At 39.6% G+C, this 27,895-nt stretch overlaps 2 protein-coding genes and 1 long non-coding RNA gene across 11 annotated transcripts in view; 2 read left to right on the top strand and 1 right to left on the bottom strand.

Moving 5' to 3' along the window:
- The window catches only part of LOC118236053, a 46,435-nt gene extending 23,565 nt beyond the window's left edge, over positions 1-22,870 (bottom strand). The window contains exons 1-2 of the long non-coding RNA XR_004766973.1: positions 22,814-22,870; positions 22,194-22,300 (exon numbers count right to left, since the gene is read on the bottom strand). This is a non-coding gene — a long non-coding RNA (uncharacterized LOC118236053). The remainder of the gene's footprint in view (positions 1-22,193; positions 22,301-22,813) is intronic.
- LOC118235534 lies at positions 862-20,654 on the top strand. 2 transcript variants are annotated; one of them, XM_035432984.1, is made up of 16 exons: positions 862-959; positions 6,426-6,501; positions 8,728-9,111; positions 9,274-9,567; positions 10,217-10,513; positions 11,049-11,426; positions 11,789-12,076; positions 12,652-12,948; positions 13,334-13,393; positions 13,675-13,777; positions 14,686-14,733; positions 14,862-14,888; positions 15,922-15,963; positions 16,039-16,106; positions 16,526-16,565; positions 20,060-20,654. In XM_035432984.1, exons 2-14 carry the CDS (start codon positions 6,456-6,458, stop codon positions 16,103-16,105), a joined length of 2,331 nt encoding a protein of 776 aa, XP_035288875.1. In that variant the 5' UTR covers positions 862-959; positions 6,426-6,455; the 3' UTR covers position 16,106; positions 16,526-16,565; positions 20,060-20,654. The 2 variants fall into 2 exon arrangements, with proteins under 2 accessions (XP_035288875.1, XP_035288867.1); XM_035432976.1 differs by lacking the exon at positions 862-959 and having other exon boundaries at positions 6,079-6,501.
- A 496-nt stretch (positions 22,871-23,366) lies between the features above and the next one.
- The window catches only part of LOC118235773 (myelin-associated glycoprotein-like), a 29,767-nt gene continuing 25,238 nt past the window's right edge, over positions 23,367-27,895 (top strand). For 5 of the 8 annotated variants that reach the window (XM_035433578.1, XM_035433570.1, XM_035433561.1 and 2 more), the window contains exon 1: positions 23,367-23,731. The gene's annotated coding sequence lies outside the window, so the exon portion shown is untranslated. The remainder of the gene's footprint in view (positions 23,732-27,895) is intronic. The other 3 variants (XM_035433615.1, XM_035433606.1, XM_035433595.1) reach the window with 1 other exon arrangement.

Raw genomic sequence — 27,895 nt, 5'->3', positions numbered from 1 at the left:
ACTGACTGAATAATTCCTACTTTTTATTTTTCATCTCTGATGTTGACTGTTGGATGCTGCCTCCACGTCAAGAAATTGTTTCTGTCACCCATGTGTTTACTATGACCTTCGTCGTAGATTCAAACAATGTGTGGTCTTTGGCAGTGTAATATATTCTTTCCATTTCAAGTGTTATATAAAGCAGAAAAGCTGAGGAAGACTGAGGTAACCTTGTCAAATAATTTGGGTCTTTTTCTGCGCCTTACCTTTGAACAGGATGTGAAATAACAGGTATTTAAGCCATTCTTTGGGTCCCATCTGTTTCTGACCACACAACCTGTGGGCCAAAAAAAAAAACCCTTATATAAAAGGGTTAACCTTTACCCTTATGTAAAATGTGATCATTTACACTACCGTTGTATGTAGTAGATACAGTATTGGTGCACAGAGCCAACGTTAAAACCAATTTAAAAATAAATGTTTATCCATGTCCAAAGATCTATGAGGTCCCAAGAACTTCACATTAGCGATAGTCACTAAAATGCAAAACAAAAAACATTTGTAATGTAATTTAAAATTCTTAGTTCAGCCTATGTCAGCTATCTAAAGGGTTGTACTTCAAGCAAAAAACAAATTAAAAATCACAAAACTTGTTTTAAAACTGATCCTTGCCGCCACACCATAATAAAAAAATAATAATAAAAATAAAATAAATTATATATATATATATATATATACTGTATATAGCCTATATATTAAATTCATAAATTAAAAATGTTAAACTTTCTAAATATTTCTGCCTAAATGCACTTTCAAAACCATACTGTCGCGTCCACATATTTATTTTCAAAAGAGCCCAGGCCCCGCGCTCCATGCTTGCTCCTTTCTGAGGTGGTCGGGAGACTTGCAGCGCAGGAAGGTTGCACTGTCTGTTTAAAGCGTCACTTCTTTTTCTTCAGCGACCGAAAGACAACAAAAAGGTAGGTAGCGACGCTTCAAATATTACAAAAATACCATAGTGTTAACCAGTGTTTGAATTGGACCAAAATAAGTGCCGGTACTATGGGCTCAAATTAATGCCAAAACTGCCAAATGTATGTAGCTTTTTCTTGTAAACTGGGCGTTACATGTAGAGGGAGTGTCGCACGTAAAAAACTGTTTTGCATTCGTACTTTTTCTGTTCACAAATGTTAATAAACTACGTCAGATCACAAAACACATGTAGATTTTCATTTACAGACGTGACCCTCCCCCCTCACGAAAATCTATATTCACAAACACAACGTTTTTTTAAAGGTTCAACTTGCAGAGTACAAACACGAACCATACGTTGCAAGCACAAGTCATTGATTACACGTACAAAATACTTTGTTTTAGTTTCAACTCGCAATGTACAAACAAACCATAAGTTGCAAGCACAAGTCATTGCTTATAAATACAAAATACTTTTGGCATTAGTTTGAGCCCATACGGTACTCCTCAAAATACATTACATCACTACTTGTAGTGATTCAACTACTTCCATTTCCATACTACAACATGGTGATTTTTTTTCCATGAAAACGAAAGGGAAAGTGTTTATTTTTAAGGTTTTGTGAATGTAGTGAGCTAGCAAAACTGAGTTCGGCTACAGTTGCTACAGCTGACAAAGAGGGCTGCATTCTAATGACGATTATGATTATAACGAGGAGCAGTCTCTGCAGTGTCCAGAAATGAATACAGATAACACTAGCAAATAAAAAAATACATTAATCTAGCATCTAAGTTAGTTAGGAAATTTTTGTATCATGCTTCTCAGTAGAATTAGAATGTAACAGAACAGAATCTTTAAAGCCATTTTTCTCACTTTTTACTTTTTTTTTTTGCACGGACAAGGCATGTAAACTTCATTGAGTGTGAGGGAGACAGAGAGAGGGCTTTGAATGTGGACCCGGCTCAAAGTATGTTGTTAAGTAAAAAGTTGTCATGGTTCTGTGTTCCTGTCTGTGTTTTCCTTGTTGGGCCACCAGATGGCGGCACTTCTGTTTTGTGTCCTGCTTGTACCCTGTGTAATTGTATTATTGTTTTCAATTGTTCAATTATTGCTTTTTGGTTGTCTCGTTTTCCCTTCCCTCTCTGTGGCCTGATTGTTCATGGTGCCCTCCTGTGTCTCGTCAGTGTCTGTTCTATTTAAGTTTCCTTCTTCCTTGACTCAGGTGCTGGATCCTTGGTTGTGTTTGGTCGCGTGTGCTTCTGCTCATGTTCCTGCCCTGTGTGTTCCTGCCCATGTTCGGTTTTCCACGTGCTTTTGTACTTTCGGATTTTCTGTGGTTCCTGTGTTTGTAGATTTACCTTGTGTTTTTTTGAAGAGTTGCCCTGTGAGGCCTTTTGTTCCCTTTTGTTCCCTTTTTTAAGTAAAGTCTTTTGTTCATATCATTTGGAGTTGAGTTTTTCCCCCTCTGCGTTTGGCTCCTAACCCCTCACGTCGCACCCTGACATAAGTACTATTTTGTCATGGTAATTAAGTTAATTTAGCAGAAGAATGTCCCTTTTTAAAGTGCAATATGTAACTTTTCTTGAGTATCAATTTTGGTTATAGTTGTCAGGGTTCTGTGTCTTCCCCCTGTGTTTCCCTGTTGGGCCGCCAGATGGCGGCACCTCGGGTTTGTGTTCTGTTAATTGTTTTATTGGTTCTCGTTATCCCATTATTAGTTGCGTTTTTGTCTCGTGTTCCCCTCCCTCTCTGTGGCTTGATTGCTCATTGTGCCCTCCTGTGTCTCGTCTGCGTGGCTCCTATTTAAGTCTCCCTCTCCCTCACTCAGGCGCTGGATCCTTTTGTTTCGTTACCTGTTTGTGGTTTGTTTCCTGGTTCCTACCTGCCTGCCTGCCTGCCTTGCCTGTTTGTTTCCGTGACCTGTTTGTTTCTGTGCCTGCCCTGTTTTCCCTTGTTTTTGGGTTTTTGTGTTTTTGTTTTTTCTTGAAGATTTTTGTTGTTTGTAGAATTTGCCCTGCGAGGCTTTTTGTTCCCCGTTTTAGTTTATTAGTCTTTTGTTTTCCCCATTTTTGGACTTTTGTGTTTTTATTCTGCACTTGGGTCCATTCCCGCCCCCTCGCCTGACAATAGTCCTCTATTCTTGAAGATAGAACTTCTAGATGGACAATGTGCTCTTAATTGTTCTCACCCCACCATAACTCAAAATACAGGCCTATTTTGCTTCAATATTTACAAACAATACAAGGGTTAACAAACCTTTTATGGTTTTAAAGCATGTCTAAAACTACTTTTTAGCTCTTGCAAAATGCTATTCCTTGTATCAAGAGCTCATCAGAGCTCAAAGATAGATTTAGATATTTAAAAAAAAAACCTTTAAGAAGTCTCAAGAGGTTGTTAAACTTATGTCTTAAACTTTTTCGCCTTTGCTACACCCCCGCCCCCCCTTCGGACACCCACCACCACACCCAGAGATCAATTCCACAGGAAACACTGATTTAAATATTTCCCACTGAAATGCACAACATGCGACTCCTTATTCCATAAACAGAACTGGTAAAAGCTATCGCACTCACCAAAAAGCATTTATAAAGTGATCCCAGATTATTTGTGAACCAGAAATATCAAATAATCGTTGTTATTCAAAAGCTAACAGTAGCATTGTCCTTACCAATGCTTTGATGAATAGGAATGCTGCTTTAAATGTGTTTCACCACAAGAAGGCAATCAAAAGAGTAGAAAAATTTACCGGATTACTTACAGATATTCTAGCTGAGCGTTTCTCATATGTTCCACTCGTTATTCTTTCTAACTGAAATTGGAAAGATCATTTCTTCTTCTGAGTTCCTGTTTCATTTCCAATGTGATGTATTTATATCTTACTTCACTTCCCAATTTTTTCAGATGAGTTTGCTGAATCAGGGCCGGTCCAAGCCTTTATGGGGCCCTAAACAGAATTTTATTTGGGGGCCCCCCACCGCCTCTGCGCTGCCAATACTATTGACTATTGTCAATGCTTGATCATTCGCACACCTACTGTAAATCTAACACACCCATTATCAATTTCCTTAGTTGTAGCTGTGTTGCTTACATCATACATATAGTATGAGTACATAGTTGATGGAATAGAATAAGTTTATTTTCCCAACATAAATTGTTATACTCAGCAGAAAGCAATTTGTACACATAAAACAACAACTCTTAATCTATAACTAGCTAATTAAGGCATAATGATATTGGAATATAAAAGCAAAGACCCCACAATGGTGCTGTAAATAATGTCAGGCTGTTATCAGTGCCAAGTTTATGAAACAAAAGCTTGTTTTCATTACAGAAATAATAATAATAATGCAATGATAATAATAATAAACAATAATAATAATAAATATATACCCAGCAACAAGTTATTTTTACACAGAAGAAAAAACCTTTAATCTTTCAAATTAAGCCGCATAACATACAAGTTTGATTTGAAGTTATTAGCCGCGTTTCCACCAAAATTACCCGGAACTTTTAGTCCCAGGAACTACTTTTCAAGGAACTAAAAGGTTCCTTCAGCCCATGGTTGTCTGCGTTTCCACCGCGGTCTAAAGTCCCGCGAAGATTAGGCAAATTAGCCCACTGACGTATGAAAAAGCGACGTTGTCGTCGGTCCATCTGTCCTATGATTTCTTCTGTAACGCCAAACTACCACCGAAGTAGCCTACATTATTTTCTAATAACCGGGACAGCCCGGAGGGGTTTATTCCACTTATATACAACGGGTTACCAACAATGATTATATATGGTTACTTTTGTATTTTTTTTTTTTATCGATTTAATCACCTGGAATTGAAATATTCTTCTGCAGCCGTTTGGGCATATTTTACCGTTGTCAAGCAAAACTGTCGTTGGTAGTTGAACTTGGACCGTTGTTATGCAACAAATAGGATATAACAATAATAAATGTAATATGCTGTCCCAGCACGAATGCCTTTTATTTAAAAAAAATTATAAAACGAATACTAAAGCAAGACAAGAACAGAAGAGCACACGTTATAATTCCAAGAAATGGGGTGAGGAAGTTCATTTATCAGAATCTGTTTTAGCGTCCACTATTACTGAGGATATTTATCTCACCAAACCGAAAGTACCACGTGTAAAACCGGAGGTATGTACAGAGGTTGAACCTCCAAGATTTTAGAGAAAAAGAGGAATGTATATCTCTTACCTTATCTCTGGAGTTTGCCTCAGATAAATTGCCTGTCACTTGTGGACAACTTGTTTCTGCTCAGGAAAATGATCCTTCCTTGCATAAGTGTTTTGAGATGGTGGTTAAACCTGTTGTAATGAAAAAAAAGTCGATTGCTTATTTTGTAGATAATGGATTGTTAATGCGGAAGTGGTCATCTTCATTAACTAAAGCCGCGTTTCCACCAAAAGTACGGAACTTTTAGTCCCAGGAACTACTTTTCAAGGAACAATAGCCGCGTTTCCACCGCAGGAACTTTACCCCGGAACTAGGAACCTTTTGAGGAACTCAGTGTGTTTCCACCGAAGGAACTAGGGTCTAAATTTAGTTCCTGGGGCTTTATTTTACCCCCCAAAAAGTTCCTGCTCGGGGGGTAGTACTTTCCGAAAGTACAGGAACCTTTTGGGTGGAGCTTGCAGCGCTGAACATTTCTGATTGGTCGAGTACTCGCAGCATTTTTTTGTATTTATTTTCAACCGCCATGTTTGAAAATAATACATGGAAATATGCAGCCGCAAACCAATTTATTGATTGAGCTCGAGTGAGTGCACGCAAGCAGGGAAGACACCAGGAAGTGATCTAGACACGTCAGAGATGGGACAGGGTACGGGTTTATTTAGAACTTCGAGTACTGCACGCACTTTACCTCCGGCAATATCATTTCCCATAATGAAGTCAACGCCTTGTACAGGCAAAGCGGACCGTACAGCCACATTAGAATAACCCGTGACTAAATCAGTCTGAACATGTACTTTGTGTAAGGGAACAGTAACAAAGGCCATATCAATTCCCTGAATTACCACATTAGCACCACTATATGTCACGTCCGATACCGCTATCACGTAGGCCAACACAAAGGATTGCGAAGCTCCCGTGTCTCTTAAAATCCGCACCGGTTTTTGCTCAGTCGGATTACCGGAAAGGGAAACAAAATCTTCAAAAATAAACGGCTCAAAACCTTCTTCAGGTTTGCTTTCAGGACCGTTTAAACACTGAGTGGTTTGAGGAACAATTCTGCCTGTAGGCTTAGCTGGGGCAGCAGTTTTCTTTTTCAAAGTGAAACAGTTAGCAATAACATGCCCTACCTTATGGCAATAGAAACATTCACGTTCCTCTTTAGACCATGGGGGTGACATTTTGGAATGTTTTGGAGATTATATAAATATTTTATTTATTTTTTAAATGGTGTCCCAGTACCAGAGTAAAGCAGCGTGTAGCCCAAATAACCCTTGCTGTATTTTACAGGTTTTCAGGAGAATATTTAATTCAGCCCACATGGAGCCATTTGCATGCCTGCTTCTATATGGAGTGTGTTTTCAAGGTAATCAGGTTATTGTTTTATTGATTATTTATTGATTACATGTTATTTCTTTTATTTATATTTGTGTTTATTCAATTTAGAAAGCAGACACGATGGTTCAAAATGAGGATAAACATATTTAAAAAGCATCCATTTGTCGAAAAGATATCACTAGCACAAATCATTTATACAACATTTCAGTGTTGGGGCTTTGTGCTGCGTGACATGTTCTTACATATTGTTGTTAACTGGTCACTTGCATTTTTTTGGTGGGGATAACCTTCTTGCCACAATATGTTTAGTTGGCTTTGCAAATCTAAACCTAACTCCATCTTCTTTGCCATGTGTCTATAGGTGTTGGGTTACCTGTGCTTAAAAAAAAAAACTTAAAGTAATAATCTCAAAGATTTTCATTAAAATAAATGTCTGTTGAGTCACTATCTATCGCTAAATTAAGTAACACAATGGTGATTGAGCCTATTATTATATTAATTTATATTATTATTATTATAATTTATGATTAAAGAACTGGGTGTCTGTGGCGACATTCCCGGGAAAAAAAAACCACAAGCGGCACACAGATAGTGACGCGTTTTCCATCACCCATCAGTGGTTGGTCCGCCAGAGAGGGTAGGCGGAGCTAACGCAAGAGGCTTGCTCTTTAACTCACTTGTGTGTGAGCGGTGTACTGTTTTTTCCGGTGTCTGCTAGCGTTAAAGGTGGGGGGTTATGGAACCCTAATAAGGTTTTGTGTAACATGAGAGGTCATATTATTTGTTGATGTAGATTTCGTATTACATTTGATGACAATGTAACGTTACTAAATTACACAGCTATTTGCACAGCTAACGCTAGCTACCGGACCATGTCAATAAAGGCAACATTAGTTTAGACAACGTTGCGCACAGTATCCATTTCTCATATCAGGTAATGTTGCGTTAACTAGGTAGCTAATGTAATTAACACAATCTAATGTCAGCTAACAATTAGAAAAAACGCTAGCTAACGCTACCGACCGGTACCGACCTCGCAAACCGTCTCTCGAATGCAATGCTACCTTGTTGCAGCGTTGCAATGTAGCTAACTAAAGGCCAGTTCAGATCAGTGATTCGCAACGAGACTCGATGCAACTTGCAAAATTCCAAGACGTCTGATTGTAAACGTTCTAACTGCACTTGGCGATTTGACAAGGTGGGTCTTTTGAGACCCCAGACAAAGGCTTCAGACGCTCTGCAACTAACCAGTTGACACCGCTTCAATTTTCTCTGCAACATTCTAAAACCGCTTTGTCTCGTTACGAATCATTGATCTGAACTGGCCTTAACATTACCGTTATTTACATTGCCATCAAGTTCATCAATATATAAGCCAGGGTATAGTGGAGGAGAGCCGGGTCTGATTTCTGTGTAAAGATGTCAAGCCGGAGAAAACTAAATAAAAGAATACGGCAATATTGATTAGCGTTGTTATTTTATTACGAGCAAAAGGTGGATAAAGAACGTTTGTGGAAATTGATCATCACTAATTCTACCCCAGGTCTGCTACAGCATTTTAACCCGGCTCGGCAGTGTAAAGACAGCTTAAGTTAGCGTAATGTTAGACAATGAATGAGTATGTACATAACCTTACTTGTGTAACAACCTTTTTTTTAATACTTGTTACACAAGTAACAACAAGTGTAATAGTTGGCGTGGCCCAGGTGCCAACTGACTGACGTCACACAGGCGACACTGGTTCGATCCGGTTGGATCTATGGGAAGTGAGGTCCAAAAACACACCTGCAATTACCGCTTCTCGCTATTGGTACCGCCAAAGAGAAAGAAACTGAAATCTTTGAGATTGTAACTTTAAGTTAGATAATATTTCAGTCAAACCTACCCATCCACCTCCCTCCCACTCTTCCACTTCCACAAACCATTGGTTTGTTATTTAATAAATACATATATTATGTATTATATTAACTGAACTTGTATTATTTTTTAACCACAAGTGACCCAGTACTTTTGGGCTGTACTGTGTGTGTGCGTGTGTGTGTGTATATATATATATATATATTTATATATATCCAAGGCAGAACACATTAGCTATGGTCTACCACATTGTTAATGGAATTTCATTAATCTGATTAACTGAAAAATGCTAGTTAAGAGTAGCTAAGGCAGCAATAGGACTGCAAGAAAAAAGAAAAAAAAGAAAAAGGCTTTTGTTTCACTCCTAATCAAACCAATCAAATTTCTGTTTTCTAAGGTGCCATATTTGGCGTTTCCTGGGCATGGAGTGTCACCGTGCCCAGAGAGATGGAGGGCATGGCAGGGTCCTGCCTGGTCATCCCCTGCAGATTTTCTTATAGCGAAAACCCACCCAAGAACCCAGGCAGCGTGGTCTGGTACCAATATGTCGACAGAGGATACCCTCTGGTGTGCCATCCAAAATACCCAAATGAAGTCATCGAAAGGTTCAGGGGAAAAACCTCTTTATACGGATCACCTTACAAGGGAGACTGCAGCCTGAAGATTGACCCCTTGGACTGGCGTCACCAAGAGGACGTGATTTACCCCTGGGTGGACCCAGACTACGTCTCACATCGCTTTTTTAAATTTTATGAAAAAGCGGTGACAATCCGTGTACGAGGTGAGAGAATTGAACTCTTTATTATTTCTCTACTGTGCTATGGTTAAGGTTTTCATTTGACTGAAAATGTACCAGTTTGCTTGGAAATGATGGATGTGACTTGCTTAGAAGTGCTAAGTGCAATTATATGTTTGTATTTCATGTTTTTTTTTTTTTTTTAAGACAGAGCAGACGAACCAAAATTAAATTTTGTCGGCTCACGTACGGTGGGAGAACAAATGACCGTTCAGTGCAGCGCCTACCACACGTGCCGACCGCGTCCCCCAACATTGCACCTGAATGTAGTGGAATATACGGGAACACCCAAAGTCTATCACAAAGAAGTGCATGAAGGCAAGTGGGAAATCACCAAGGAGATGACCTGGATATTAGAGAACGCCCACCAAACCATCACTTGTGAAGTCAGACATCCCTCCGGCCGGAGCGCATCCAAAACAGTCAGCCTTAAGGGAGAATGTGAGTAATTACATATGGACATCTAGTGTTTCACCCACTAAAAAAGTTCCTGAAAATTGCTTTTGGCTATAAGCTTATTTTCTGATTTTAATTTTCACTCCTACAACTGCACAATTGTAGAGTTGGACACGCCCTAATTCTCCAGCCTTGAGTTACCGCTACCGTACGACAATCGCGCTTTTATTTGGGATATTTGCAATTACACGGCCATGGCTAAATTTCAAAATTATTTCCATCAGCTACAATACTGGTCAGTTTTATACAGTTAGCATTTAAAGCTCTAGATGGAGAGTGCAGCCTTAAGATTCATGTCTATGCGAGCTCAGCTTGTGAACCGTGATGGAACAGGAAGCAGGAAGCAGGAAGCAGGAAGCCTCGTGTGTTGAGGAGAATGAGAACTTGTTTGCGCTCTCCCTTAAGGCAGGAAAATCAGACGTCACTGCACTGAGCGTGTCAGGTGACTAGGACTGGGCCTTCACACATGGGAGTGAAATGGTGGGAAATCATGAAAATAAACACCACCGCTGCGTGTGACGTAACCGCCGTCAGAAAATGTCATGCTAAGGCGATGCCTGAGAATAAACGACCGTTGCAAGGTCACATGCAGATGCTAAGCAAGGGACCAATGTGTACTAACCTTCTGCCTCAGGTTCAGTGACAAAGGTCACTATAAATCCCAGTTCGGAGGAGTTCCTGGAAGGCGTGGAGAAGGACGTGGTCTGTTCTGTATCCTACGCCTGCCAAGAGCAGCGTCCAGATCTGTCTTGGAATTATGGAGGCATGAAGGTCTCCAGCGAGTTTAAGAAACGAGGCAGTGGGAGCTGGGAAAGCCGGTCCACTTTGACATTCAAGGCAGGGGCCAGCGACCACAACCAAGCCCTGAAATGCACCGCAAGGTTCACCAATGGGCAAATCCAAGAGGGGTACATCACTCTGAAGGTGAAAAGTGAGTTTTCCCAAAATGAGAGAGGTCCCTTTTTCATTAAGAATGAAATATGTTTTACAGTTTTGCATGGCATGCCAGACAAGGTATAAGGACAAAGATATCTTTGGAAAGGCAGTTTTATGTGTTTACTGATAAAGCGTTATGTGATAAGCAACTGTCACAGCTAAAAGCTTGTAGCTGCTTGCAATACTTTGTGATTTTGCTAATAACAGCAAACATACTGTAATTCAACTTAAACGAGAGATAGAGTTCATGAATCTTACGATGTACTAAAAACCTCTGATGTGTGAACCAATCAGAAGACTATCCTTTCCGTTGTCATGACCCTGCGATTCCAGGAAATCTGTGCGTGCCGCAGCACTAATGCATTCTGGTTGGCAATGGGGGGTTTCTCAATGCTATGTTGCACTGATGTAGACAACTGAGGAATTTTAATTTTAAGAACACAGAGCTCACCATCTGGTTACTCCATAGCGTCTGCAGTAACTGCGCTCGTGTGCAAATGAAATCTCATCTTCCTGCGGGTGTTTTTCAGGGGCCATGTTTTCCCTGGGGTGGAGCTTCTCTATGCCCAGCCAGGTGACAGGCCTGCAGGGCTCGTGCCTGGTCATCCCCTGCCATTTTGAGTACTCCTCCACCCTGCCCTCTGACGTCAGTGTCATGTGGTACAAGTACACGCCCGGGGAGTACCCGGTGGTGTACAGCCCAGCGCGCCCTGGTGATGTCATCAGTGACTTCAGAGGGAAAACCTCTCTGTACGGATCTCCGAGTGACCGGAGCTGCAGCCTGAAAATTAACCCCGTCGAGATGAACCATCATAGACAGAGGCTTTACACCTGGGTGGACCCGAAGCCCATCTCCTCCTACCACAGACAGAACTATCAGGACAAGACCGTGGAGATTTACGTGACTGGTGAGAGGAAACCATTCATTATGCCCTCGTCATTTCCTGTTTTGTGTAATAAATTAGGGAAAGATTTTCAACAAAATTTTAATTTGGCTGAGTCATAGGTGCAGGAACCAGGGGACCATGGCACCCTGCTTTCAGATAACGTAGACTCACAAGGTTTTATGGTCAGTGAAGCTCACAATGTACAACATGTTGTACCAGAACAAACTATAAAGACATAAAAACGGACTCATAACCGTGCTAAGGTAGGCTGGTAGGCTGTCTTTGTTTCCATTTGCAGTTAAATGCGTTGCCTCCACTGATGGTGGCCATTAAAAAAAAAAAATAACTTTTTCACCGATTTCATTCTTCTGCATTTTCTGCAGACAGAGTGGATAAACCAGAAATGCAAATTATTGGCATACCCAAGGTGGGAGAGCAAATCAGCGTGCAGTGCAGTGCGTACCACATGTGTCCGGCCACGCCCCCTGAACTGAGCCTGATTGGTTTTCCCGAGACGGGCCGGGCTCGTGAAACTCAAGCGCAAGACGTCAAGTGGAAAATCACGTTGGTGCAGACGTGGGTCATCGTTGAAGATCAACAGACTGTGTCTTGTCGTGTCCGGCATCCAGGAGGCCAGGAGGCCCAGGCGGACATCACCATCCAGGCCGAATGTAAGGCGCTACAGCAGGGTAGTGTCAAACTGACATCGATGGTGCGCTGCAGGCATCGCTGGTTAATCAGCCCAGTTCATCAACTGCATGTTGAGTTAGGACATAATCTGTAGGGGAACTCTTCTTATGGATGCCTGCATTTCAGCAACTAAAATGTAAATTATGCCAAAGTAAATTTCAGCAACTAAAATGTAAATTATGCCAAAGTAAAACATATTTTATGTTTTTTATCACAAATTTTAATTACAGCAAATGCAAATGTCACCTTGTTTCAAACTCAGTAGACAGGTTTGATGATAGCTGAACGGGCCACACAGTTTGCAAAAAAAAAAAAGACACCCAGGCTTAATTTGAAATTACCAGTGGTATTGTGTTTGGGAAAGATTGATCCTTGGTTTAATTTTTGCAGTCCACTTTTGTAGCTATAATTGCGCACTCAAGTCCAGCCTTCACAAAGAAAGAAAACAATCGTAAATGAAAAACAACAACAACGGTATACAAATATAAACTGACGACTATATTTTACTAACATGTTAACAAATATGGATTGTAGCTAAACTGCATCTCTGCTTTAGGTTCAGTTGGGGAGATCATTACTGATCCCGGCCCAGTGGAGTTCCTTGAAGGTGTGGTGAAGAACGTCACATGTTCTGTCTTTTACACCTGCTCTAAACAACAGCCGGCTATTGTGTGGAGCTACAAGGACATGCCAGCCTCCAGCAAAACTACAAAAATGGCTGCCACTGAGTGGAAAACTGTATCCAGTATAATGTTCACTGCATCTATGGACGACCACGGTAAAACTCTGACCTGCACAGCTGAGTTTCCTGATGGGAAAAGGCCAATGGCCTCAATCGATTTACATGTGAAAAGTACGTATATGGCATAAAATTATTAAATTAAACAACATAAGGCACGCAAATACATAACAAAATGCTTTATATAATGTTTTCTTAGAGGTGTATGTTTGGAGAAATGGCAAGAAAGAGCTTGATTTTGATTTTTAAAAATGGAAAGTATATATTTAAAATGCACAGTGACCTTAATCACCTCATAGTATACAACCCTACTATCTCCTGAGGTAGAGCAGTATGGCACCAGTATAATATAATTTGTCTTGAAAATCGCCAGCTGTATCTGAATGGAATAACAAACACATTCGGACTAACACCGCTCATATCTTTGTGCTCTTGGATAGTTAAATATGATCAATTTTAAGGTGGATCAAGCCTGATTTTGCCTCCTTTTACTTTTCAGAGCATGAACCCCCAGCGCCTGAATCGCCCCCTGCTGGTCTGGACACTAATGACACAAGCAGTGTGTATATTTTAAGTTGCATCTTGAACTAGAAGCAAAAAGCAAAACAATGGCACTAGGCTTTAATAAAGGGGTTTGTTTTAAATGCTGTCTGCCTTTCTTGAAAAAACAAAAAACAGAAGCTAAGATTATGGTATTTCATGGGCCAGACAGTTTATTTACGATGTGTTCAATTTCTTCACTAAATCAGACGTTTACAGAATTGAAAAAACTTTAACTTATTGAGACCTGGATTTTCCACCCGATAGTTACTGGCACTGCCGTTCTGTATTTCTCTGTAGGAAAGCAGAGCCTCCTCCCCATCCTGCTGCCTGCCACAGCTGCTGCCCTGCTTGTCCTGGCTCTGTGTGTGGGAGTCTTGACGTGCAGGAAAAGGTGTTCCAGGTGAGCGTGAATTTGGCCAAATCCAGAAGGGTGCTATCTATTAAGCCGTATATCTTCCTCAACTACGTTACACGGCAGGACTATAAAGCCAGAAAAACAAAATCAGGGCTGGCCAACTCTGTTTCCTGGAGATCTACCATCCTGTAGGTTTTCACTCAAAGCCTAACACAGTACACCTCATACAGCAGGTAGAGATCTCTCTGAGCTGCTAATTAGTAGAATCAGGTGTGCCAATTCAGGGCTGAAATGAAAACCTCCAAGATGGTAGATCTCCAGGAACAGGGTTGGGCAGCCCAGGACTAAATAAAGCTTTCCATGGCAATATATTCTACATTTCAATCTACAGCAGAAACTATACTTATACTTATTATTCTATGCTTACTACTACCAGTAGCTAGTTTACCAAAATGTGAACCTATGACCTTTCGGTTACAAGCCCAGTTCCTTACCCACTGTGCTACACTGATATATTTTCTTCATGGTCTGTTTATCAAGTTTCTGTTGATCATATGCTTATCATATATTTATTATAATGTACTGATCATTTAACACGTGCACCGGATTGGATCTTACAAATCCAATGTCTCAGTAATTCTATGTCTGAGAAAAACAATTCTGAATTTGTAAAAAGTCTTTGAACTCTCGAGACAAGTGTTAAGTTAGATATATCAAGCACACATCAACACAAGTAGTCTTAACAGAATACATTTATTGTAATAAATTGTTAGAGTCAGTTTCTGGCTGATTCTTTAATGTTTCCTGGATGCCGCATTGTATGAATTCATTGCACAATGGTCTAGCAAATGTATTCTGTAATATTAGGTATAGCTAAATAATGTGGGTGTGAAAATCACCTACTGCTGTCAGCTGAAAAAAAAACATTCTATTTCTCTGTATGGCACACACAGAAGAAATCCCAAAGACTTCCTGGACAGACCTCCTCGCCCAGAAAAAAGGTAATCACATGGGCAATACCTCTGGAAATGTTCCACCATAACCATTGAGAAAAATATGGATCTTGTTTTTTCAAAAGATTAAAAAGTCTATGAATAAGTTTTTCTTATTTTGTCCATGATTTTAACAGGAGGTCCATTTGGAGCAGATTTTCAAGGTAAGCTGGGGCAAAACATCAAAATAATTTACCTTTCCAGTTATTTATGTCACTTTTTATAGTACTCGTTCTGGCACCATATCCATATTCATATCATTGCGTAAATTGAATAGACTGCAATTCACGTGTTACCAGTTTATACATCTGGGTAATTTACTGAAGCAATTAAGATTGTAAAATTGAAGAAAAAGACTGTAATAGCAATGCTGCCAAGTGTTTCAAAAATTTTGGGCTTCAACCAGGTAATGTCCCTAAAACACTGTTCCACACTTTTGTTCCCACATGTTAAAGTTATAGGTATGCTTTTACAGAAAGCAATAGAGTGAAATTGTTATGGTTCTGTTTCTGTCTGTTTTTCCCTGTTGGGCCACCAGATGGCGGCACTTCTGTTTTGTGTCCTGCTCGTTCCCCTGTTGGTTAATTGTATTATTGCTTTCAATTATTTTGTTATTGTCTCATTATTTAATCATCGTCCCCACCTGCCTCTCGTTTCCCTTCCCTCTGGTTTGATTTTTCTTTGAGTTCACCTGCGTCTTGTTACCCCTGTCTATTTAAGTTCTTTGTCTCCTTGACTCGGGTGCTGGTTCCTTGTGTTTGCTTCCGACTTGTGCTTGTTCCTGACTTGTGTTTGTTTCTGACTTGTATGTATCTACCTGCTTGTGTTCTTGAGTTCTGCCTGCCTTGTGTTCCGTCTGCCTGTGTTCTTCCTGCCTGTGTTCTGCCCTGTCTGTGTTCTACCCGTACTGTTTCTGTTCCCTGTGTCTGCTATGCTTTTGAATTTGAGTTTCTAGTTTTGCTTGTTTTGAGTTCCTTTACGTGTTTCCTGTTTTTTTTTTCTTTTGGAATTGCCACTCGTGGCCTTTTGTTTGTTTTGTTAGTAAAGTCTTGATTTGTATTTACATTTTTGAGTTTCGTGTTTTTTCCCACTCTGCGCCTGGGTCCTAACCCCCGTACCGTGACAGAAATAACTTGAATCAGTGCTCTGGTGGCCCGGTTTAATACTGAAACAAAGGTCTTATCTGTGCGCTTACAGACAGCAACATGGCAACGGACCTGAGATGAATGTGGGCTACAGGTAAGCATATAATGTTTCTGTCGTTAAAGCACTGTCACAGGTGAAAGTCTTATCGCAAACATTGTTCACTCACAGGGCCAATAACGAGAGCTTAGCAGGCATGTTCCAACCAAACCCAAACCAAGCTGCCCTTCTCCTGTAAGGTAAATCACCCTGTTTAAAATAATATTTTTATAGTTTTATAACATGCTAAACAAAAAAAAAAACGAAACACGGGACACAGTGAATCAGCTTCACAAAAGACGAATCGTGGAGTTCTATATATTTTTTAACATTTTTCAGGCAATTGTTTTGCGTCAAGTAATAAAATCAGTAAGCTTTCAGTTGTTGCCATTTAGAGGTTTTTTTTTATTGATCATGTGAGCAACCGTCATTACTGTTTAGTTAAACTTGTAAACAGTTTATTTTATCATTAACAGTTTGTTATAATTTATAAACAGATTTTAATTATGCTTGCCACACCTTTCTATGACTGTATTTGAAATTCAGTGACATTAGTAAAGAGTTGAAAAGAGATCATTTGAAAGAATAAATACTGGAGAAATGTTTTCCCCCTCTCTAGAAACCCAAAATCTGCCCATGCTGCCAAACATAGGAATGATGTAAGTACTGTACCAGACAACAGTGCGGCTAGATTCAATAAATGAATGCGCAGGCTTATTTTTATTTATTTTTTATTTGTTGCCTCTTAAGTCTAGCCATTTTAAATACACGATTTACAGAGATAGAGGCTCTAGAAATGCTTCCCTCTGGACCATTCCAAGCATGCAAGAGTGAAAATTCCTTGTCCCACAAAGAAAGTTCAAATTTAATACATTTTTTATTGGTTAAAAATAACAAACAAAAAACTCAGAAGTCTTAAGAAATAAAACTGAAAATAAAAACATGTTAAATCACCTCGGATGTCCACATTGAACTCAATGGGCAGCAAGCGCTTTTGCGTGCAAGCATGCACAGTACAGGCTGTTTCCTGCTACTTCCTAAGCTTCACCGTCTAGATGCTAACAAGTTGCTGTATTGAAAGTACAACGGCTGTCGCGTACAGGCGGGCCAGTAAGGAAACTTGAATGGCGGTTGCCAGAAATGCGACCGTCGTTGTCGTTGCAGCAGCCACTGGAGTCCACCAGGTGCCACTAAAAGATACCACTCCGCCAGCTTCCGCTAAAACCGCCACTGGCGCCCGCCAGCTGCCACTAAACGACTCAACCCCTAATGGGAACTTTTTAACAGTGTGTTACACGTCCTCTTTATTGGCGAATTTGTGCTGGACTCAGCTCAATGAACGGGGATCACGTTCTGCTCAGCTTCTCATTGAAGCCTCTGAGTTGGAACAACCAGTCTATGCGATGCACACAGGCTACAACATCTAAAAAACACCTGCTGTAAAAAAAATAAAATAAAAAAGATTTGTGAGGATGCATTTAAAGGTATTCAACAACTCGTCCTTTGAATGATGTCACTAGATAGTAACCACTTTATTGTGATTATTAAAACATTGCTTCCTGGGCATTAACAACGTAAGACTGTTCAGCTCGTCGTCACAAGGGCATCAGTTCCTTCCCATTTCCTGCTAAGGGCTTGCCATGGAAAAGCACAGAAACCCCTTCCACCTAGGCACCTACCAGTAGTGCATCTCACACTAAACTGAGTACACGCTGCTTTGCAGAGCAACATGTTTTGGGCGTTGACTGTATCCCTTTGTGCGGTATTTATAGCTGGTAAGACTTGGTTTTCTATTGTTACAATGTAGGGAAGGAGAAGACTTGATGCTGCATAAAATAACTGCATTTGTTAAGCCATAAGCACGGTTAACGCTTCGACTACACTGGTCTTCACCCCGAACAGCAACGCGGTCGACGCGTTAAACGTGTATCTCATAAAAAACAAGTTACTCGCACATACAAGACATACACCGTCTATAACTCATTCATTCAGACTGCCAAAATCCAGGCCTGCCATTAAAAGTATTGATATCAAAATGACGCCAAGTTACGGTTCTACAAACAATATAGGCTATCTTGCCTCACCGAAATTAAATAAGATGTATTCCAAAGCAATGCTACCCAATATTTCCTCAATTCTTTCAAGTCACTTGGCCCTGTGTTTTGTAATCTTACCATTTTACAATCTCATGCAAACTTTGTGTCAGATCAAAGTGTCAAATATGTCAAATTGCCTCATGGGACACATTAAAATTCATGTAGAAAACTGCTGGTCAGTAACTACAGGAAGCATATTTCTCCAGAAAACATGTCTGTACTTGCTTCTGAACTCAATTTGAGTAAATGTACAAGTGATTGTATATTTGCTACGTAAATAAATACTGCATGTAAAATACATATTGTACATACATATACATAGAGAACTTGTTTATCCCCATGGGGACATTTCCCTCGCAGCATATTACATTCACATCCCCTTTTGCTCGATATGAACATCTTTACACTGCAGAGAAGAATTCGCGGGATTCGCTGTGGCTCGTGCAATTATGTATCTCGTGCAACATCATCGTGAATGATTGTTGTGTGATATTTTTGAAACAACTGCCTTGTTGTTTCTGGTTTTGCTAGCTAAACTGTTCGTGTAAGCTGAGCTGGGAGTTAAATTAGCAATCAGAATAAGAAGAAGAAAACAAAAACAAAGGAGATTTCATCAAAAAAGGAACATATGAGGAAGCGTAATAAAATAGTAACAACGCTAATCCATACTGCCGTATTCTTTTATTTAGTTTTCTCCGGCTTGACATCTTTACAAAATTTTTCAAGTTGCATCCAGTCTCGTTGCAAATCATTGATCTGAACTGGCCTTTAGTTAGCTACATTGCAATGCTGCAACAAGGTAGCATTGCATTCGAGAGACGGTTTGCGAGGTCGGTACCGGTCGGTAGCGTTAGCTAGCGTTTTTTCTAATTGTTAGCTGACATTAGATTGTGTTAATTACATTAGCTAGCTAGCTAACGCAACGTTCCCTGATATGAGAGATGGATACTGTGCGCAACATTGTCTAAACTAATGTTGCCTTTATTGACATGGTCCGGTAGCTAGCGTTAGCTGTGCAAATAGCTATGTAATTTAGTTAACGTTACATTGTCATCAAATGTAATACGAAATCTACATAAACAAATAATATGACCTCTCATGTTACACAAAAACTTATTAGGGTTCCATAACCCCCCCCCCCCCCCCCCCCACCTTAACGCTAGCAGGTACCAGAAAAAAAAGTATGCCGCTCACACACAAGTGAGTTGAAGAGCAAGCCTGTTGCGTTAGCTCCGCCTACCCTCTCTGGCGGACCAACCACTGATGGGTGATGGAAAACGCGTCACTATCTATGCGCCGCTTGTGATTTTTTCCCGGGAATGTCGCCACAGACACCCAGTTCTTTAATCATAAATTATAATAATAATAATAATATAAATTAATATAATAATAGGCTCAATCACCATTGTGTTACCTAATTCAGCGATAGATAGTGACTTAACAGACATTTATTTTAATGAAAATCTTCGAGATTATTACTTTAACACAATTTTTCAGACACAAAAAGTTTTTATTGAGTATCACTATTTTTTTCTGCAGAACATACAGTAGGTTTAAAAATGATTGATGGTAAATGGAATGCATTTATATAGCACTTTTATCCAAAGCGCTTTACAATTGATGCCTCTCATTCGCCAGAGCAGTTAGGGGTTAGGTGTCTTGCTCAAGGATACTTCAACATGCCCAGGGCGGGAATTGAACCGGCAACCCTCTGACTGCCAGACAATCGGTCTTACCTCCTGAGCTATGTCACCCCTATTGGCATCCTTGTGATTAATATGTGGTTAAGCCTCCCCTGGAGACAGTTATTTTTATATTGTGTAGGCCCTTTGTGCCTGGTGTGAAATAGTGTCTAATTGCATGGTCCATAGGAAATAGTTCCAACAGAAAGTATGAATAGAGGTAATCTTTTGCACAGTAATGGGGTAGTGCACACATGCACAACCCTGGAGGCATAACATCACTATACAAGCTTTTCTGGAGCTGCAGGAAGTATAACTTCTGCGCATTTGTGTCTGCAATGAAATGGTTTCACTGTGTTCCTTTTCTATTTCCAGACACCATATTTTGAAGAAGAAGAAGAAGAGGAGGATTATGAGAATTGTTTTAAAGAGGACATTTATGCGAACATGTAATGGCACAAAGTTGGCTAGTCTTAAGAAAAACCTGCTACTTTAACATACGTGATCCAGAGGCAGTTCAAGCGATGACTATGTATTGAAAAGGCCTTTGTCACACGACAGGAATTTGATTGTAATTCTCCATGCACACATTTCACATATGATACCTTTTTTTATCGGATATAGCTTGTGCGCGATGTGATTAAGGCTTGTGATTTCTGTCAGCACGTTTATTACTGAACGGCCATGAAGATGGAGGTTTTGGTATCACAAGAATCATAAGAAGGGTTAATTCTATTCTCTAGTACGTGTGCTGGGTGTTTGGAAAGGATCTTTTTGATTTTTTAACGGTACATTACTTGATGTCCTATTTCACTATTGTTTATTAATATTGCCATATACTGCTTTGCAGGCCTACATGTATTGTCACCAAGTATATTACTGTAATGAAGATTGAAACATTTATATTTAATTCATTGATTATTTTGTGTTCTGAGAATATCTTTGCTGCAATAAATAATTCATGGTGTTAGAGGGGTCAGCTTTTGTGATAAATATATGGCCCTTGTACGATAGATGATGGATGGATGGATGGATGGAAGACTGTCAAACTAATCCTAACATCATACACCGTGTGAATCACATCAGAGGAACAAGAGGAACAGGGAAAATGGTTGCAAAGCTACTGTGATTTCAAATTGAATAAGGATGGAAACCGTCCTGACAATGGCTTAAATGATTAAAAATTAAACTGTAAATCTACGACGTTCAGTTTACGAATTGTGTATTACCACATTGTGCATATTAATTCACAAAATAACATAGCTCTCGCCAAATTTTTATGGACCAAACAGTGATGAGCAAAAATATACTGGTTTTTGTCTCAAATCAACACCTAGCTTTAGCCAGTTAGTCAGTGAAATGCCAGCCACAACAACAAGGTAAGGCAAGTACAAGCTCACCCTTTGGTGAAAAGATTCCACGGACACACATACATCCATCCATTATCTATACCCGCTTATCCTGAGCTGGGTCCATCCATTATCTATACCCGCTTATCCTGAGCAGGGTCCATCCATTATCTATACCCGCTTATCCTGAGCAGGGTCCATCCATTATCTATACCCGCTTATCCTGATCTGGGTCCATCCATTATCTATACCCGCTTATCCTGAGCAGGGTCCATCCATTATCTATACCCGCTTATCCTGAGCTGGGTCCATCCATTATCTATGCCCGCTTATCCTGAGCTGGGTCCATCCATTATCTATATCCTGAGCAGCGTTGCAGGGGGCACTGGAGCCTATCCCAGCATGCATTGGGCGAGAGGCAGGAACACACCCTGGACAGGCCGCCAATCTATCGCAGGGCACACACACCATTCACTCACTCACTCATACCTATGGGCAATTTAGAGTCTCCAATTAGCCTACCTGCATGTCTTTGGACTATGGGAGGAAACCAGAGTACCCTGGCTGAGATTCGAATACACGACCTTCTTGTTGTGAGGCGACAGTGCTACCCACTGCACCACCCTGCCGCCCGATACATATACAGTTAAATGCAAAAATATCAGCACGGTGACACGATTTTTGTTTTTTTGGCTTTTCTGCTCCAGCACATTGAAAATAAAAAATTGAGTATGAGGTTAAAGTGCAGACTGTCAGCTTTAATTTGAGGGCATATACAGCTTTAACCGTGTAGGAATTGCAACACTTTTTATAAATAGTCCCCCATTTTAGAGGAACAAAAGTAATTAGCTGCTCAGCTGATTCTTGCTGAATACCAGCTGCATGGCATTAATTAATATACATGACACCCAGAAAGTGTCAATGCCAGTAAATTAGGCCATCATGAGGCTACGGAATAAATTGATCAGAGGCATAGCCAAAACTTTGGGTGTGTCAAAATCAACTGTTTGATACGGTGTAAATCCAATGTGTTAGAGTACACAGCCAAAACAAAAATACTGTCCCAGTACTTTTGCATTTAACAGAATATGTAACAATGCATATGTATAATGATGAAATTCATTTGTAAATGAGAGACCAATAATACAGGAATGGCTTACCTTTTACCTTCACCGATGCACCGAAAAGATTCAACAGCAAAATCCTCTGTGAGGAAGCCGTCCTACACTCCTCTCTACCTCTACCGTAACAGGAAGCCAGAGGCAAACTGTGGAGAGGTGATGTGGTTAATGTGCCATCTGCTGGTGGAGAGGGAGCGGTTTAGCTGGCCTGCTTCCACAGCTGTTAGAATTATTCAGTAACTGTTTATATGCTCTACTGTATGTATATTATATTACTATGACTAAAAATCTATTTACAGTACAACCAACATATTTGACATGATTAACAAGTATAATATAAATAGACAGGGATTGATTTAACTTTATAATTTGGAAGATGTAATTTTGCCCCATATGTTTGTTTTGGCGTTATACATTTCATTTAATTTTTAATACATTAGCAGGATGGTAGAAAGCTATTTTACAGAAGCAACACTTTTTTCACATGGTGTGCCTGTGGTAGGTACCTTCGTAAGGCTGTGCTATAGAGATGAGCTAGAAATGTTGAGTTGTATTTAGCACAGTAGAAATGTGTGACAAAAAAAAGTTACACTTAGCACGAAAAGGCAGGTATGTTTATTACTGTATGACCAATCAGATCAACCCTTGGTTTCACTTACTCTGTTAAAAGTGGTTTTCATTAGCTGGATCTACGGACTTCCACTGCTACGTTACTCGACAGTGAGAACAATAGACTTTATTGTGGTAAACCATGATTCATGTGGGAAGGATTGCTTTTGTTTGATTTAACTGCATATGCCTTTAAAGAGATAACTGCTATGGTTGCAACCACGTTACTAGATGCCTGATTTGCATAACTGTAAATGGTAAATTTTGGAACATTTCCCTGTATGTTTTACCGCATTAAACTTGAGAGGCAAACTTACGGAACTCAGCGTAAGTGCTTGGTTGAGATCTTTCCTGGTTTTGTTACCTGCTGTAGCTAGCAGGATGCTTAACGATGAGAACCAACTGTCCAGTTACATTTGCCCTACAGTGTACATAAAATATTAAGTCTATTTCTTTTTACCAGCAACATCCTTTTCTTAAAATTTTTAAATAAAAAAGGCGACATTTCTATTTTCTGCTTGCTAGCTGGCAGAATATGCAGTAGTGAAACTGAATGAATTGGCATTACTTATTGTTTCAGGATGACATATTTTATCAGAACACATACTGTAAAGCTTACTTAAAAATCTTATGTCCCTCAGGAACACCTGTAATGGCACTACTACCAATGGCTGTGTATATCACTCAGGAACACCTGAAATGGCACTACTAGCTGTGGTATTTGTGGCTCAGTTTATTTTTACAGCTAAATATCTTGAGTGTGATACGGGGGTGCAGGAGGAAGTTCATATGAGTGTGTAGGAAAATAGCTCAGTTACAAGGCAGGAAGTTGTCTTTTGTTATTAGGATGTCATACATAATGCACATTTTCAGTCAGACCTGACCAGTTGCTTGATCGTGTCTTCATCGGCTGCACAAATCGAATAATCTTTCAAGGATTACAGTGAAACAGAATTATCAAAGTGCAGGTATGTATTGATGTGGCTGTGTGCTGATTTTTAAATTATGGGTTGGTTATGTTTTAGGCATTTAGGTGAATGCTACCACCTATTAAAAGCCATAATTTTAACTATTGGCACAATCTAGATGAAATATTGGATATTTTAGCCTGACATTATGCTCTTTGATTGTGGTGGATTACATTTGATGTGTTATATTGAATACCAATTAATATTATAGTATTCTTTCTATTACCTTGTGAAAGAAAAGAAAGAAAATTGGCACTAATTGACTGCATATTTTGTGTAATATTGTGTTTATATTGTGCAATTAATTAATTAATTAATTTTATTTCTGGCAGGCGATTTACGTGTTTTTCTTCCTTATGTGGGCTGAGATGATGGTAGGGACACACTGGTAGAGAGATGTTGTAAACTGAAGTGAACCCAGCAACTGTACAGTTAAACAATCCCAACAAAACAAAGCAGAAAAGCAAAACAAAAACGCTATAACTTATTTTAAATGTTTGGCATCAGTAATTTAGGCTTTTTACTTTACTGACATTTAGCAGATTCTCTTATCCAGTTACTTATAATGAAAACTGTGCAAATATGTGGGATTGAATTGCTGTAGAGGGGGAAAGTATGGTTTCAAGAGAGACAGCACATGCAAGAAGTGCAGACTCTGGCAACCTACTGTATCAACAATTCTGCTGAACATTAAACTGAGTTACACAAACAAGGACAAACCTGTCCTTACGGCCAGTAGACGACATTGAATGAACAAGAGCAAAGAAGCACAGACTCCGGAAACAAAAAAGTAAATAAGCTGCACCTAATCAGGCGATAGCCTTGTGTAGGCCTACTGTATTTACTGAGACATTAATAGTCATGTGACTTTAAAATACAGCACAGGGTATTATCAATGAAAGATGAAACATTTTATACATACATTTCAAAAACATAATCTTTGGTATATAAAGTGCAGTATTTTAAAAAATGTTTTTTAATCTATCAGTTGTCATGGGTATATATATATTGTTATTTATTGTAGACTCAGAACCTTTATTTAAATTCTCGGAGGTACAATTGAGGGCCAGGCCCTCATTTTCAATGTAGCCGAGATTACAAACACAATTAAAACACAATAGGTGTAATAAAAGATCATAGAATATAGCAACAGCAACTAACATAGTAAATAATAAAATAACAGTAATAAAATACAGTAAAATATGATAAAAAATAAAAATAAAATAAAATAATAAAATAAAATAAATAAAATCAGCACAGATACGATCAAAAACAGATGCACTCAGAGACAGGAATGTTCAAAACCAGCGATCTAAACTGCCCATAAGTAGGTAGAGAGCTGATTTTCAGCAATTGTTGGAGCTCATTCCAGGAGGATGGGGCACTAAAATGGAATGCTGACTTCCCAATTTCTGATCGAGCCCGAGGGACCTTAAGCATAAGCAAGCCATTTGATCGGGTTTGATAGGGTCCAGAGCGCCACTCTAACAACCTTGTAATATAAGGTGGAAGCATTCCGACAATGGCCTTAAAGATAAACAAAAACCAGTGTTTATCACGCCTCACTGCCAGAGAAGACAGACCCACCTTGGCATAGAGGACACAGTGGTGGGTACCATAACTATCGCCAGTAATAAATCTGAGGGCAGAGTGATAGACTGTGTCCAAGCGCTTAAGGGAAGAAGGAGCAGCAATTCTATAAATAATGTCACCATAGTCTAATACTGAAAGGAAAACTGCTTCAACAATTCTTTTTCTACTGATCATAGGGAAGCAAGATCTGTTTCTATAAAGGAAGCCAATTTTTTGTCTCAGTTTGCTGACAAGATTATCTATATGGAATTTAAATGAGAATTTCTCATCAAGCCAGATGCCAAGATATTTATATTCAGAAACTCTCTCAATTTTAGAACTATTTGCAGTGGATATAAATATGCTATCATAATCAGTGCTTCTGGCCCTAGTAAACAACATGAATTTTGTTTTGCTTGCATTAAGAACCAGCTTAAGCTTAACAAGAGCCTCCTGAAGGGCATTAAAAGCAAGCTGCAGTTTCTCAATGGCAAGCTGAGCAGAATCAGCAATACAATATACAATAGTATCGTCTGCGTATAGATGGACTTGACAATCATTTAGTGGGGAAACAATATTATTAATGTAAATTGTGAAAAGGATAGGGCCCAGAACTGATCCCTGCGGAACCCCCTTCGACACAGGCAGGAACCCAGACTGGGTGCTCCCAGACTTCACACACTGAAATCTCCCATACAAGTAATTATGAAACCAATCACAAGCTTTACCATCTAAACCAATGCTGCACAGCTTCTGTAAAAGCAAAGCGTGATCGACTGTGTCGAAAGCTTTAGACAGATCTACAAAAAGGGCAGCACAGTGTTTCTTACTGTCTAGAGCAGACATAATATTGTTTGTAACTAGCGTAACAGCTGAGATAGTGCTATGCTTGGCTCTAAATCCGGATTGATGTGGGCTTAGAACTGAATGACTAGAAAGAAATACTTTGAGTTGATTATTTGCCAGAGATTCCAGAATTTTAGCTAGGCATGGTAATTTGGAGATTGGTCTATAATTGTTTAGATTATTTCTATCACCTCCTTTGTGCAGTGGAAATACATGTGCCAATTTCCAGATACTAGGGAATATTCCTGTTGAAATAGAAAGATTGAATATGTGTGATAACTGCTCTGCAATGAATGGAGCAGCCATTTTTAGAAAAAAGGGATCTAATTTATCCTCTCCAGTAGCGCTCCTGGGATCAATGGTTTGCAAGGTCTCAAAAACAACACTAGCAGAGAAGGGCTGAAAGGAAAACTGAAAGGCCTGGTTCATAGTATATACACAATCATCACTAATAAGAGGGGGTGCTGTATATTCCTTTTCAAATAAATGCCCAGCCTCAGCAAAGTGCTTGTTGAAAGCTAGGCAAACCTCATTAAGATCAGAGATCAAACAGTCACCAGAATCAATGTGTGAAGGTAGGGAAGTAGTGGGTCTGTTTTTGATGGAGTTCACTGCCTTCCAGAATTTAGCCGGGTTAGCATAGGAGCAGGTAATTAGATCTAGGTAATATTTGGATTTGGCTACTCTTACCGAAGATGTGAATCTATTCCTGATTTGCCTGAAAGCTGCCCAATGTGAAGGGTCACCGGAGTGTCTGGCAAGAGACCAGGCTCTATTCCTTTCTTTGAGTAAAGCTGCTAGCTCAGGTGAAAACCAGGGGGTGACTCTATCTTTAATCCTAAGTTTTTTCAGTGGAGCATGTCTGTCAATGACAGAAAGAAGAGTCTTTGTGAAGAAATCCAGAGCCAAGTCGACATCAGTAATCTCAGATGTGTATTGTATGTTACTATGGGAAACGTCAGATAAAAAGGCTTGCTCATTAAAATGTCTTAGATTTCTCCTCATAACCTTGTGAGATTTTGTTTTCATTAGCCGAGTACTTCTAATGCAGCCAACAGGGCAATGATCACTGATTCCAAGCTCAAAGACACCACAGGCAGTGATATTATCAACCCTATTAGAAAAAATAAGGTCAATTAGGGTAGATTTTGAGCTGTCTTTCAGATTTGGCCTAGTGGGTTCTGTTATTAGTTGGAATAAGTTAAGGCCAGCACTAACCTCCTTGAAATGATTGGAAGTAACATTCAGCCAGTTCAAGTTAAAATCACCCATAACAATCAATTCAGCATTGGAATAATGGGACAGTAGATCCGCTATTGCATCAATGGAGCCTAACTCAGCAGATGGGGGTCTGTAGACCCCAACCACAATTACTGAGTTAGGCCCCAGTTGAACCTTCAGTGCAAGGAATTCAAAATTTCTTGGAATTGTGACAGCTTTTAAGATTGTTACAGAGAAACCTGTTTTAACATATATACTCACCCCTCCTCCCCTACCAGTTCTATCCACTCTGTATAAGTTGTAACCCAATAGAGCTACATCTGAGTCACTGATGCTATTTTTAAGCCAAGTTTCACTTAAAACCAGTATATCCAGGTCAGTCTGCATGACTAGTATATTTACATGATCTAATTTCTGAAGTAAACTTCTAATATTTAAGTGAATAATTCCTAATCCTTTTCTGTTTCTAAAGGTAGTTGGATTAAATAGAATGGGAACAGAGCTGGTGATAGGAAGCTGAAGGGG

Source organism: Anguilla anguilla, chromosome 1 (assembly GCF_013347855.1).
Source record: "Anguilla anguilla isolate fAngAng1 chromosome 1, fAngAng1.pri, whole genome shotgun sequence".
NCBI classification, from domain to species: domain Eukaryota; kingdom Metazoa; phylum Chordata; class Actinopteri; order Anguilliformes; family Anguillidae; genus Anguilla; species Anguilla anguilla.
The sequence above is the reverse complement of the archived record's forward strand: the minus strand, read 5'-3'. Positions and strand labels throughout refer to the sequence as shown.